Source organism: Fundulus heteroclitus, chromosome 10 (genome assembly GCF_011125445.2).
Source record: "Fundulus heteroclitus isolate FHET01 chromosome 10, MU-UCD_Fhet_4.1, whole genome shotgun sequence".
Taxonomy (NCBI): domain Eukaryota; kingdom Metazoa; phylum Chordata; class Actinopteri; order Cyprinodontiformes; family Fundulidae; genus Fundulus; species Fundulus heteroclitus.
In genome coordinates, this window is record NC_046370.1 from 24,647,807 (window position 1) to 24,663,095 (window position 15,289).

The following is a 15,289-nucleotide window of genomic DNA, read 5'->3' on the forward strand; positions in this document are numbered from 1 at the left end:
CATGGTATCAAAAAGTTGGTGCCCCCTGGTATACACCATTTCCTGTAGTTAATATTGCTGCATATGTAAATTCTCCAAAGAATATATATTTTTTTAAATGTCATGTTTTGTCATGCCAAATGTCCCTTAATAAAAGGGTTGGTAGCAGTAATGATATGCAGCTCTACCTAGTTGCCTTCACACTGACTGGCTACAGCGACTTTGGGAAACCAGTCAAATGTGCCACCCCACACCACTTTACCCCTCCATCCAAACTGCCCTTCTTCTTGCCGCAATCATTAATAGTGGACGTGTTTGTGTTGCAGGTTGTCAGACAGGCGAGGCCAAGATGGCAGCGGTTTAGCTTCACTTAGTCAACCGGAATTTTTAGGTACAAACACATCTTCCTTACATTTGATAGCATTTAGAAATCAAATAAACTTTCAGGTAATGACAGCGTTGTGGTCTCCACCTTCAGTGTTTGTACAGAAGTTTTTTTGTTTTTTTTTATCTGTTTGAATTTCTCCAGAAATTAAAAAAAAAAAATAGGAGCTTTTCAGTCTTCAGTAAAGTCCCCATAAATGAACTTCAGCCACTCTTCTGTGATTCTCTCGTCCTTCGGGAGTGAGTGGAACCTTCATGCATTTTAGACCACCCTCAGTCATTTCAGCTCCCCATTTCAGTAACCACTGTGAAGTTAGTTTGAGGTTGAATATGGGATATTAGCGCTCCATGACTGTCTCATGTTCAAGACGATACAGCAATGCTAATCTGGGGCTAATGTCTGCTCCCTCCTCCGCCTTTTTCCTTTCAAGTAGAACAGTCAGACATGCTAGCGTGATTTATAGCCAGTGCATCAGCTGGAGGGAAGGAGAGAGGTGGGGGCAGGCTGTTTGCTTCATGGTGTAGTCTGATTGGAGAATATGAATTACGTAGAAAGACAACCTACGTAGAAAGATAACCTACGTAGAAAGATAACCTGTTTCTGATCTGACCATTTTTTAACAAAGCAACAAAGCTGACCATCCCTGAGCAGATCCTTTGGTATTGTCCAAATTTAACTGTCTCCCTGTTTTTTGAAGATGAAGTTGAAGAATTATGAAGTCGTTTTCTTCTCTCTTCCCAGTGCACCAATAACACTCCAAGTAAAACAGAACTTGCATGTTGCCAAACCTTTTTACTCCATCATGATACATGCGTTCATGCGTTTGTTTAAAAGGGGAAATGTATCGATAGTAGAAACATTGATCAGCAACGCTGCTATTGGCTGTTCAGCATGGCCAAAGAGCGCGCACAGTTTTTCTCCCAAGCAGAACAAGAGCTTAGAAGGTTATGCCGAATTTGAATCATTAATTAAAACACCTCAAAATCTGTTAAAGCCAGGAGAGAGGGCTGGCAAAAAGCAGCAGACAAATTAATGCGTAAATGCTGTCCATGGTAGATGTTTCTATCACTTTATACAGTATGAATTTTTGCATTTTAATAATCTCATATTTACTTTGTTCTTTTATATCAGAGCCTTCACAGGACCCACTAGAACATGGGGACAAGTGAAAGTGAAATACAAGAATATTCTACAAAATGGTAGCCTTTAATTATTATACTTTATTTTAAAACGGCACTTGTTATGTCAAGAGATCCACATTTCAGTGTCATTCCTTAGGACATGTGCAAATTGGGAATTTTAACAAAAAAAAATTTTATCCATAAAAAATTTAAATTTTCCTTTTCCAAGTCATCCACAGTTTACACGGTAAAACTGTATTGCTCCGTGGCTAGATAATCCATCCATAGTTTTTTCTAATACAATATACAGCTCGACAGGAAGCTAGCCGTTCAAAGTAAACTAAACTTCACAATAAAATGGCCCGAACAAATCTTCTTACTGAATAGGATAAAAATAAAAAGCAAACCACCATACAAATAACTTAAATATTTTCTATTTATGGCTCCAACACCACTTTTTCCTCTTTAAAAGCCACGGTTAAATGATGTGTTTGTCTGTTTATAACAGCCACCAAGAAAATCTCTCTACAATTACACTGTCTGTATTATGACTGTCGAGCTGTGCAATACGCGATTAATTCGAAAATCTCTGCAAATTATTCTTGCACCTTCCGCAACAGGTTGCAGTCGTAAAAATGGACATGGCTACGGCAGACTTCCCTATCTCCTCCGCTTATACAGCAGTGATCTAATCTTGTTTACATGAAATAAGCCTGCACTCGAGCAGGCTTAAGCTGGCGCACATGTTGCTATGACAACAAGTGCAGGAAGTCTTTCGAAGAACCAAACGATCCAAAATCATGCCAAATCGTCAACAATCAAATCCTGCTAACTGAGTTAGCGACGTACGAAGAACGGACCCCTGGTCACCACTTGCTTCCTTGCTGTGAGCTGCCATTGTTGTCTGAACCCAAAAAGTCGCTTCTCTGATACGTCACATCTACGAAAATCCGTCCCTGCGATCCACATTGGCTCATCCATTCTATGTGGCATTGAAATCCCTCCCAATGGCTGTGAGTCCAGATGGATGTGTGGAGCCGTGTGGAGCTCGGCAGAACTACATCCTTCTGGTGAGAGTCGGGTTAATAATTTTACTCTCCATGGATTAAGAAAATATCCTTGGTAAATTTTTAACCTGTGCAACCCAATTCTTGTTTAAATGTATTGCAGTTGTATGTTCAGTTATCAATAAATCCTTGAAAATGAAAAGTTCTTAAATCATTCATAGCACAAAACATGTTTAAGTCAACCACAGTTATTAAGTAGAAGAGATGTCTATGACTGACAGGCTGGTCTGCAGTAGGAGGGCTCAGGAGGGAACTGTGATGACACCATTTCTCTTTACTAGTCTTTTCCATCACCTCCCCAGGTTGACACCTTCAGAAGCTCTCTGATGACTCTGCCATAGTCGACCTCATCACAGAGGAGGACTACTCAGAGTATAGGCAGTGGACACAGGACTTTGTTTACTGGTGCCAGCACAATTTGCGACTGTCTTCCTGCACGGTGTGTGACTTTCTTTTGTATGTCAAGCTCTGATCTAAAGACTTTCATTTTCTTATTTGAGGTTCTGACTAAATCCTATAAAATTTAGCTGGGTTCCAAAACTACAACCCAGGGATCTCCAACTGCGGTCCTTAGGAGTTTCTGCCCAGCAACTTTAAGATACAACCTTGCGCCAACACATCTGAATCAAAATGCTAAATTACCTCCTCAGTATGCCATTAAGATTTACAGATGCCTGGTAATAGGCAATTCAGTAGGTTCAGGTGTGTAAGAACAAGATCGCATTTAAAAGCTGCAGGACAATAGCTGCCAAGGACCGGAGTTGGAAACCCCCTAACCTTTGTAGACTGTAGTTATGAATTTGCCTCATATCACTACACAGCCAAGGTTTCATAAGTAATGTATGTAATGTCTGTTTCTATACATTCAACACATGTCTAGGGAGAAAGTCTTCAGAACCTCCTCTGCAGACATTTGATTACGCGCAAGCGAGCACGCGATTCAAGTCCATGCGGACCAGGAGGAAGGTGTGAGACTATTCATTGTTCATATGTAGCTATTGGGGCCACATAGTCAGTTGTTATTGTTACAACGGAGAAAAAGTTGCATAATTTCTTATGTTTGATGTGGGTATCCATGGTGTTGATTATTTGTTCAGCTTGTTTGGACTGAATATAAAATGGATTAAAATTAAATTCTACTAAATTCATTTAAAATAATTAAAGAGACCGGTAAAAACAGATTATGAAGGGGTTTTTATGACCCTTTCTGCCAAAATGACAGACAACAAAAAAGTCTAGCACAAACTCTGAAGCTATAGTTAAATTATAAATACCACCTTCATTTAAAATCTGTCCGTTTATGTTAGACTTTCCTTGCTAAACAAATGTAGTTTATTTTGATATATATTATACTTTTCTCATACTATAGCAGTACATATTGGTCAAATTGTTGCTTTTGAGTTTTTTCATCACAAACATCTTAAAAGAATATTACCAGAAAAGTTGTACTTGGCCTAAATCCATTTTATTTATCACTGTGAGCACGACAAATATGGCTGTACATTCGGAACTTAAGGAATTTGATAATGTCAATCATAACCTATAGCGGTAGACTACCTTATGGTTGCGTCCATGCTTGTCCAGAAGAGAAATAATAGATTTGATGTGTCCCTCTTTGATTATGTTTAGGGCCTCAGGGCTTTCCACCAGAACACAATGAAGCACCTCCAAGATCCCTAGAAAGAAAAAAAATCAGCCAATGATGTTATTGGATTGATAAGTAAATTAGTTATTTTCAGTACATCCTCCTTCTGCCAATGAAATAATTGTTATGTCAGAAACATGCATAATAGAAGACGACCTTATGGTAAGTTTTTTGGTTTCACAAACAACTTGGACTCAATATATGTTTCTCACAACATCAATAACTCAGAATGCTAATTGTCAGAACAGCTAGCCTTCCTTTATCTTTATGCGACCAAATATGTTCAGTGGAGTTCTGGTGAGTTTAGAGTAGTCCTCAAAATAATCAGCATTTCTCTTTCTCAATTCTTTAGTATTTTTAAGAGGCTTTAAATTGGCTTTGGGCTGAGTACTGCTTTTCTTAGTTGCTGAAGAGTTATGGAAGTTCTGTGGCCTCATGTAAAAAACGTTCCTCCCAACACATAAAAAGCTTGCGTTGCATTGTTTCTTGCACAACCCAGAATGTTAGTGAAAGTCTGCAGAAATCCACGCAAACATTTACCTGCTGTGAAAATGTGCAGAAGCAAAACAAAAATTTTCAATTGACAATAACAAACCACAATGTACTAAAACTCACCCGAATATACTGAACTATACCTCCATTCAGTTTTATTTAACTCAAGAGCATCAAACCTAATGTATTTTATTGAGTTTGACCTTTTATTGTTTAAACCCCTATAAAGAAACTGAATCACATTTAGCCTCATACAATACCATAGCACCTAAAAAATTATGGAAAAAACATCAATCAGATGTAAACTGTAAATATTCCTGTTTTTGTAACATGTACATTCATCTGTGCACTGTGGAGCATTAGATGCATTTAAATTATCTAAGAGACGCTTTCATTTTCACAAAAAAAATGGTGTTGGATTAAAGGACTCACGTTATAGTGGACGATTGTTCTGGAAACAGGTAAGAAACGTCAAAGTCCCTTTTTAAATAACTGCTCATGCGCAAGACCATTATACCTGCTTTTCCAATAGTTAGGGGGATCACGTGAAAAGATCTCCCAAACCCACTCTGGTCTTATTTCTTCCTTCTAAGGCTTTTCATCTTCCTCTCATAAACTTGTAAGACAGTTTGCTTCTTGGAATTCTCAGCAATAATATACTGTGAGAGCATCCATCCATCCCTTCATTTTCTAACACATCTATCCCTTGTGGGGTTGCAGGGGGTGCTGGTGCCTATCTCCAGCTGTCAATGGGCGAGAGGCGGGGTACAGGACAGGTCGCCAGTCTATCGCAGACGGATACATAAACACTAGAAGTGAGCATGTACAGCAAGAGGATACTAACAGAGCACGTGCAGGCACAATGGTGTTATGTGAGCGCGTCATAATGATTGCCATGTGGGACAACCAATAGTTAAGATGATCCCCCCAGAAATAGAAGCTGAAAGACCTTCATATACTATAGCTTTAAGTCCAAACAGATCAGGTGTGATAATTCCTATGGTGGACAAGGTATAGACTAACTTATTCCCATAAGTAGCTACGTAAAGTTGTGCGTAATTGTGAAACGATGGCAGCTTTGACACCGCTGGAGGACATTGTCAGTGGGAGAATGCAGAGGGAGCATGGTTTCGTAGAGCATACTGACCTGCTGGCACATGATAATGAGTGGCTTACCAGGCAATTTAAATTTCTCAGGGCAATCATCTTGGAGCACTGCATGGAATTAACACCTACATCACAGAGGGGCACTGTCAGGGTTCAGTTTTGATTTGGGTTTTTATTTACTATTTTTCAGTTCTTCCTCCTGTCTGGGTTTAGTTAGGTTCTGGCTTTTGTTATGGTTAGTTCAGTTTCCTCCTACCACTCCCACTCAGCCTTCCCTTCACTCCCACTGCAGTTAGTCACACCTGCCAGCCACTAAATAACCAGACTCACTTCACCTGCCAGCCTCCCTACTTAAGCCTTACTCTGCTGTCACTTCTTTGCCGGTCCTTCATCATTTTACACCCTCTCCATGCCTTTCTGCTTGTTTGCCTTTTGGAACTCTGTCACCTCTGCTTCTCATTCAAGGTTAGTTCTGTTACCATGCTCTGGCTGACTCGGTGCCGAACTGTGGACTCCTGCTGCTGTGCTCTGGCTGACTTGGTGCCGAACTGTGGACTCCAGCTGCGGGTCTCTGCCGAGCTGTGGCTCCCTGCCGTGCTGTGGCTCCCTGCCGTGCTGTAGGATCTCTGCCGAGCTGTACGATCTCTGCCGAGCTGGGGGTCTCCACCGTGCTGAGGATCCGTTTCAAGTCTTCTGTCGTTCACATCATGCCTGTCTGTCCTTGTCCTCCCCTCTTGGTCTCCGCTCGTCCTGTTACTGGTTGCTGCGCTGCTGGACTCTGCACCTCCACTCCCGTATTAATGGACTCTGGCTTCTCCTCCGTTGTGTAGCAGCGCAGCTTTCCCCGTCACCCGGTCAGACTCTCCGCCTGAACCTGCCAGCCAGCTCCTGCATCCTTCATCTCCGCCTGATAACAGACTCTGGTTCATCATGTCATCATCCATTCTTACAATAAACTCTCTAATGACCAGCTCTATGTGTGCGTGCTATGTCCGGGTTCATCCATAAACAAATCATGACAGGCACTAGTAGGAACCAATGCGTTGTCAGTGCTCATTCAAGTTCTCACGACGCTGGCTGAAAGGTTCGGTATGTCATAGTGATCCTTGTGCCAAACCATGTCTGCAGTATGGGGCAGCCTCCACATGTTGCCTAAATATGTAAAGTTCCCTACACTGTGGCTGAACAATGAATCTACTTTTGTAAATAGAAAGCATTTCCATTCCATAAATGTGCAGCTCCTTGTGATGCGCAAATGTACCAAACACATGTAGTGGCATGGTGGCCTGGTGCAACACACGATCCTTTATAGTATTGTTAGAAAAAAACTCTGCTTTTGACATCCAACTTGATGTCAGCTAAGGTTTTTTTTTTTATGTCGGGTACGAACCTTCTGCTCCTGCTGTATGTCAGGATCCTCCCTGCTCTGGACTCAGTTTCTGTTTATTGGACTCACCTGTGTTTAATTATCCCCAGCTGGTATTTAAGTTCCCTCTGTTTGCTTCCCCGTTGTCGGGTCATTCTGCATTCAGCTCCAAGCGTTTCCCTGTGTTCTTCGATCTCCTGTGCTCCTGAGTTTCTTGTAAGTCTCTTTGTTTCATTTAAATATCCTTGTTTAACCCCATGCGCCTGCCTCTGCCTCGTTGCTGCATACTAGGTCCTCGCCACCTCAATCCTGACAGTAATGACCCGACCACAAGAGGACCAGGCAATATGGCAGTTGTTTTTTGCTCAGGTGGAGTTGCTCCGGAGGTTGAGCAGGAAGCCCCTGCTTGAGGAGATGGACGCGGAGTTGATCAGGGCCGAGGTTCGTTCGTCCTACGCGTGGGAGGACAAACGGCTTCCTGCCTCACAACTCCACCCGACAGCACTCAGCCCGCTCACTCCGGTGCCAGCCAACAGTAGTCCCACTGCGGCATCCCCCCCACGGCTCAAGTCTGCATGGGTGTGGTGCATGTTAGCGCACCGGGCACCGAGGACTCTGTCTTGCCGCCGGCTTTAGAAGTTCCTGCTGCGCACGCCACGGCCTCAGCCTCCGTGGGTGCGCACGCGACACTCCAGCCGACGTGAAAGCGCCACACGCCCCGGCCCCAGCTTGCGTGGGTGTGGCGCACGACAGAGCAAGGGCGGATGAGGATTCCCCCGCCGCGCCGCTGGGCACAGAGGTTCCTGCCACGCACGCCATGGCCAAAGCCTGCGTGGGTGGGCACAACGCTGCTGCCTGCGCTGATGTTGTGCATGTCGGAGCATTGGGCACAGGGGTTCCTGGTGTGCGCGCCGCGGCCCGAGTCTGCACCTCCTGACTCCGCTGATGTTCCTGATGTGCCGGCCTCCTCTGATGTTTCTGATATACCGGCCTCCTCTGATGTTCCTGATGTGCCAGCCTCCGCTGATGTTCCTGATGTGCCGGCCTCCGCTGATGTCCCGCCTCAGTCCGAGGTCGCCGACGCTCCCAAATTCTGTAAGGGGGTCCAGGGGGACCCGCCTCCATTCGTCACTCACAAGTCCCGCGAGGTCTGGTTCCCTGAGGAGGTGGTCCTGAGGGACCCACCTGCCTCCACCACTCCCGAGTCTGCTGAAGGTCCAGCTCTGGAGTTACACCTCACTAGAACCCCGTGAGGGTAAATGTCAGGATCCTCCCTGCTCTGGACTTTCTGTTTATTGGACTCACCTGTGTTTAATTATCCCCAGCTGGTATTTAAGTTCCCTCTGTTTGCTTCCCCATTGTCGGATCATTCTGCATTCAGCTCCAAGCGTTTCCCTGATGTTATCAGTTTTGTCTGGCCCTTTAAGGAGGCTGCATTGTGAGAAGTCTATTTGTTTATATGGGCCACGCTCCACTGCCATCCCTGTCGGACGTTGGTTGGGTCTGCAGCTGTGTGCCTGTGTGATGACTCTACTCGGTTCACCGTTGTACGGCCAATTAAGTTTGTGCAGCTGGGGGAAGGAACAGGCGTAATGAAACGCCAGAGGGAAGGACAGGCGGACTGATACGCTAGGGCTCAACAGCGTACGGAAACGCTGGGGCACAACTAGCGTATAGAAACGCCGGGGGAAAGAACGGGCGTACGGAAACGGCAGAGGAAAAGACCGGGTGTACGGAAACGCCAAGGGAAAGGACCGGGCGTACGGAAACGCCAGGGGGAAGGGCCGGGCGTACGGAAACGCCAGGGGGAAGGGCCGGGCGTACGGAAACGCCAGGGGGAAGGGCCGGGCGTATGGAAACGCCGAGGGAAAGGGCCGGGCATACGGAAACGCCGAGGGAAAGGGCCGGGCGTACGGAAACGCCGAGGGAAAGGGCCGGGCGTACGGAAACGCCGAGGGAAAGGGCCGGGCGTACGGAAACGCCGAGGGAAAGGGCCGGGCGTACGGTAACGCCGAGGGAAAGGGCCGGGCGTACGGAAACGCCGAGGGAAAGGGCCGGGCGTACGGTAACGCCGAGGGAAAGGAACAGGCGTACTGAAACACTAGGGCTCAACAGCGTACGAAAACACTGGAGCTCTACTAGTGAAAACAGAGACGCCAGGGAAAACATAGCCAGGGCATAAGGGAAAAGATCGCCAGGGCGTGAGGGAAACGCCGGGGCGCAAGGGAGGATATTGCCGGAGCGTGAGGGGACAATTCTAAAATACCAGGAGTCAGAGGGCGTCCTAACACGCCGGGAACACGAAATTTGCAGGGGTCAGAGGGCGTCCTAACACGCCGGGAAACACAAAAACTAAACTCTAGGAGTCAGAGAGCGTCCAAACATACCGGGAACACGAAATCTACGGGGGTCAGAGGGCTTCCTAACACGCCGAGATACACGAAAGCTGAACTCTAGGAGACAGGGGGCGTTCCTAACACACCAGGAGACTAGAACAAAAGGCTGGGCAACCGCAGGCCTGGCGCTCCAGAGGGCACAGACAGCGGCCCAAATGCCGGAGAACTCTGGTGACTACACAACAGGGAAAGACATGAAACAGGGGAACAGAACAGAGACACCAGGGGAAACAAGCAAAATGAAAACTACGGAAGGCTAGAGAGGACTAGACTAACCTAACAGGGCAAAACTAAGATAAGAAAACAAGAGAAGTAAAGTGTAGGGACCTTGAAAACACAGGGACCTTAAAGAGCGCAGGGACCTTAAAGAGCGCAGGGACCTTTTAAAGCGCAGGGACCTTTAAGAGCGCAGGGACCTTTAAGAGCGCTGGAACCCGTCCAGCGCAGGACCCAGACAGCGCAGGAACCCAGACACACAGACATTAAGGGGATAAAACAACAAAACTTAGAAAAACAAATACAGAGCTAAGACCAGAATTACCAAACTTGACAGGGACTAAAATACTAATACAGCACTAGAAAGAAATCCACGGGGCCAGACAGGTACTACAGGGCTAAAACAGAAATTACTGGGCCAAACAGGAACTACAGGGGCTAAAGATAGAAAAACAAAACAAAACCAGAACACTAGGAAGGGGACCAGAACCTAAAGCAAAACTATAAAACAAAGCAAAACAGGGAGACAAGGGCAGGTACAGCTAAACAAACAGCTTAGAAACATTCTGTCCAGGAGTGATGCTGAAAAACTGGTCCATGCATTTGTTACTTCAAGGCTGGACTATTGTAATTCTTTACTATCAGGAATTCCACAAAATGCAGTTCAAAGCCTTCAGCTGATCCAAAATGCTGCAGCAAGAGTTCTGATGAAAATCAACAAGAGGGATCATATTTCTCCAATTTTAGCTTCCCTTCATTGGCTTCCTGTTAAATCAAGAATAGAATTTAAAATTCTTCTTCTAACGTATAAAGCCCTTCATAATCAAACTCCATCATATATCAGAGCTCTGATTACCCCGTATGTTCCTAACAGAGCACTTCGCTCTCAGACCGCAGGTCTGCTGGTGGTTCCTAGAGTCTCTAAAAGTAGAATGGGAGGCAGATCCTTTAGCTATCAGGCTCCTCTCCTGTGGAACCAACTCCCAGTTTTGGTCCGTGAGGCAGACACCCTGTCTACTTTTAAGACTAGGCTTAAAACTTTTCTTTTTGACAAAAATTATAACTAGTTACTCATGTTACTCTCAGCTACCTTTATAGTTTTACTGCTATAGGCTTAGGTTACTGGAGTATATCAGGATCTAATTTTCTCACTATATTGAGTTCTACTGTTCTTCAATTATGCATTATGTGTTGTCATTTCTGCTTTAACTTTCTGTTCTCTCTCTTTTCTCTTCATAGTAGGTACACCTGGTCTGGCGTTCTGTTAACTGTGACATCATCCAGAGAAGACGGCTCACCCGCTACTACCATCTAATGTAGAACAGATTACTAGATCAATGTGTGCTTCTGTGCTTTTTGTCTGTCTTGTTGTGTCTCTGCTCTGTCTTCTGTAACCCCAGTCGGTCGAGGCAGATGACCGTTCATACTGAGCCCGGTTCTGCCGGAGGTTTTTTTTTCCCGTTAATGGGTGGTTTTTCTTCCCACTGTCGCTTCATGCTTGCTCAGTATGAGGGATTGCAGCAAAGCCATGTACAACGCAGATGACTCTTCCTGTGGCTCTACGGTTCCCCAGGAGTGAATGCTGCTTGTCGGGACTTTGATGCAATCAACTGGTTTCCTTATATAGGACATTTTTGACCAATCTGTATAATCTGACCCAATCTGTATAATATGATTGAACTTGACTTTGTAAAGTGCCTTGAGATGACATGTTTCATGATTTGGCGCTATATAAATAAAATTGAATTGAATTGAATTGAAATTGAATTAAACTAATGAAAAACTAGAAAACTAAAGATTGAAATAAGAACACAAGCAAACAGGAAGTCTAAGGTCAAAACTAGAATTCAGAAGCAAAACTCGAAAGACTAAAGGCAAACCTAGAACAATAGAACAGAGCTGAAAAGAAATAAAACCAAAAGCAAAACAGAAACTCAAGTAATCTAAGCAGAACTTGAACACACAACAAACCGTAACTAAAGAACTCTAAGAAATTTAAGGAACACTGAAATACTCTAAAACCAAAGAATGTTAAGTAACTCAAAACACCAGGGCCAAAAATAACTCAAAACAAAAACAGAAACTAGAAAAACGCTGGGCAGCATAGTCTAAACATGCTGGGCAGCGGCAACAGTTACGCTGGGCAGCATTAGAGGCGGGCCTCGGGAGAGCGATCCCGGAAACACAGTTGAAGGCAGGGCGTCGCAACACAGTGACCCAGGCGAGACGGACCAGGGGCGGGGCATCCATGAAGTCCCTGAACAGAGGTGGATCAGATCCTGCCAGCTTCTGCACCAAGCTCTGTATGTGCTCAGGTTCCTCCTTTTGGCCGGTCCGTAATGTCAAGATTTGTCTTTGGATGAACCCGGACACAGCACGCACACACAGATCTAGTTCTTAAAGTGAGTTTATTGAACAGGATGGAAGATTGATGACGAGAGGAACCAGAGTCTTTTACGGACGGAGATGAAGGGTGCAGAAGCTGGCTGACAGGAGGAGTGTGGGGGGACTGACCAGGAAGGAACTCTGGAGCCGAGGACTTGAGACCGTGGAACCGTTGCGGAACTTGAGACCGTGGAACAGCTGTGGAACTTGAGACCGTGGAACAGCTGCGGAACTTGAGACCGGGGAACAGCACATGAACTTGAGACCGTGGAACAGCACAGGAACATGAGACCGTGGAACAGCACAGGAACTTGAGGCCGTGGAACAGCACAGGAACATGAGACCGTGGAACAGCACAGGAACTTGAGACCGTGGAACAGCACAGGAACTTGAGAGCAGAACGGAACCCAGGAGTCGTGAACAGGAGTTGAGAACTTGAGTTGGAACAGAAACGTGTCTTGGGTTGAGGCTGGCTTGAATAAAGCTGAGGTGAAGACTTCTGGCGGACCAAAACAGGAAAACTGAGCTGACACAGGGTTCTGGCAGAAACTAAGCAGGAGAAGAACACTACGTACCGGCGAGCAAGAACAGACTGAGGTGAGTATAAATAGGGGTGGAGACAGGTGGGAACAGTTGGAGGTTGATTGCAGCCTGACAGGTGGAATCAATCATTCTGTGCAGAGAGGCAGCGAGGCTCAGACTGCAGCCTACAAGCTGCATCCTGACAACACCCTAATGCAGATAATTTCAGTTTAAATCCTAACCCTGGGCTTAAAACAGTTTCCATGAATAAACGGACAGGTGTTGCAGTGTCCCCCCCCCCCCCAGCTCTAATTTGCTACTGATTTCCCTGAAAGTTCATCTAACGCGATAGGTGTAAATATGAATAGCATTCATTGAAAATCAAAAATAACATAATCGCAACCTAAATTATCAAGAAATATCTTAATTAAGGATGGTACTTTTAAATCACAAATCATTCCAGGCACTGTATCCCCCTCTTATGTACATATTGGGAGCACTGTGCAGACATTTGGGGAAATATATATAAAAAAAGCAATTATTGAACCACAGAAAATGGCAATAGAATTAATCAATAATACTGGCTATTGTGACCACACAATCATGCTATTTTACAAGTCAAATGGCCTATAGTTTCTGAATATGGTCAAATGCGAAACTGCACAAATGATGTACAAAGCAAGACTCAACTTGCTGACTGTAAATTTACAGAAGATGTTTTCAGATACACAGAGGCCATAATCTCAGAGGGGGAAACATGTTATGATTCTGTGTTTGAGCAACTATGAAAACGTTTCATGTTTCTTTCTATTTGTGGAGGGAAAATATGGAAGAGTCTTAGTGTTGAAATATAGGCATGTCTAAACATCACCTAGTTTAAAAACAGATTTAAAGATATTTTATTAAAATGATATTTAATTGAGCAGGGCCTGACTTATTCAAATATCATGTGTTTGTATCTGTTGTATAATGTCTTGTTTTGCTGTGTATGCATTTAAGCGCACATATGTATGAAAAATAATATAATGCCACTTGTAACGTCATAATGAGCCTATGTTGTCATAACTTATAGACAATCCCGAATGGTTAAACAGGTATAACACCCAATGGCTACAGATGGATTCATCAACATGATGAGACCAGGAACATCTTGGCTTTGAAGCACTGAGGTAGGATTTAATGAGTTTATTTTATTATTTTATCTTCCAGTCATGTTTGAAATAAACTCAGTTACTAACTAATAATTGAATCCAGAGGTTCTAAGTTGTTTAAATCATCACAAAGCACAAAGTGTGCCCATTTCTTTTTCTCCTAGATCCAATATTTGCAAAATGTGCACATGTATGACTTATGACATGTTTTTCTTGTCTTGTCGAAGTACAAGTCGATGTACCTGTAGAAGCTTCCAGTCGTTCCAGTCTGCTTATCAGCCAGTCAAGACAGCCAGAAAACTGTGCACAGTTTTTCCTGTTTCCTCGAATCAGTGCAGCTTGAAAAAACAGAGGAAGGTGGATTGGACAAGAAGATGTCAGCAGGAGCTGCTGGTGTGTGAAACCTGTCCACAGCGATATATTTAGTGTTTACCCAGCAGTTGATATAAGGAGTTTAGAATGGAGCTCCAGGCCTCTGCAGCCTCCCTTCCAACTACCTCAGCAAAGTGAGCTGCACTGCTGTACACATGGAGACGATCAATACACTCCAGCACCAGGCTGATCATCCCCTGCAGAAACAGATGCAGTTCATTGTTCTCTTTTTCATTAAAAGCATCAGATAGTGTATATGACTGTAATGCTCTATAAACAGCTAATTGTTTTCTACAGATGGATAAAATTAATTTCTTATTTTATCTTCTGCTTTATGGATTTTAATATTATTATGACTGGCCTATTAGATAAAACATAAAAAAATTGGGCAAAACAAACAGCAAGCGCCAAACAAACCATTACATTATTAATATTATTCATAAGTCTGTTGTGGTGCACGAAGAGCTAAGCCAAAAATGGAAACTCTTGATTTAATGCTTGATCATGACCAACTACACTGAATGTCCAACTACGCTCTGTGTTTCAATATAGAAATTGTCTCAGTCTGACCAGCTATGGTGGCTCCAATGACATCACACATCTGTCTGTGATAGGCAGGTTTAACAGTCTCCATGGTTTCATCCAAGACTTAATATGTCCAACTGACCCATTCCTTCCCATTTTCAGCTTCTACCCATGAGAAGACTACAGCAAAGCTCCCTCAGCACATTCAGGCTAGTTTGGTCCAATTTAACAATTCTTTATGTCCCATAAAAGGAAAACATTGCCGAATGCATTACCTGCATGATGCAGAGAAAGCCCTTTGAAATCCACATTTTATTATAATACAGTAGTTAAGAACCACAACCACATAAAGGCAAACTGTTCCCTCAGCTAACCAGTTTGTATTAACAGAGTAACAAATATCTCAACCACCCAAGCCAATGCATAAATGTGAGCTTAGTGTTTTTGTAGCACTAACTGCTAGCAAAATGGTGGGTAAAGTCCAGCCGACAAGTCACACTAAGCAGGCTTTATCTTAAGGTTTAAGGTCTAACTTCTTAGGCTCTGTGTTAAATTATAGT

General features: G+C 44.1%; 1 protein-coding gene across 1 annotated transcript in view; it reads right to left on the bottom strand.

The window, feature by feature from the left end:
* ryr2a (ryanodine receptor 2a (cardiac)) overlaps positions 1 to 15,289 on the bottom strand; it is a 597,233-nt gene that overhangs the window by 416,029 nt on the left and 165,915 nt on the right. Inside the window, exons 14-16 of the mRNA XM_036142377.1 lie at positions 14,266 to 14,401; positions 14,075 to 14,170; positions 4,110 to 4,228 (exon numbers count right to left, since the gene is read on the bottom strand). Coding sequence (XP_035998270.1) covers positions 4,110 to 4,228; positions 14,075 to 14,170; positions 14,266 to 14,401 — 351 coding nt within the window. The remainder of the gene's footprint in view (positions 1 to 4,109; positions 4,229 to 14,074; positions 14,171 to 14,265; positions 14,402 to 15,289) is intronic.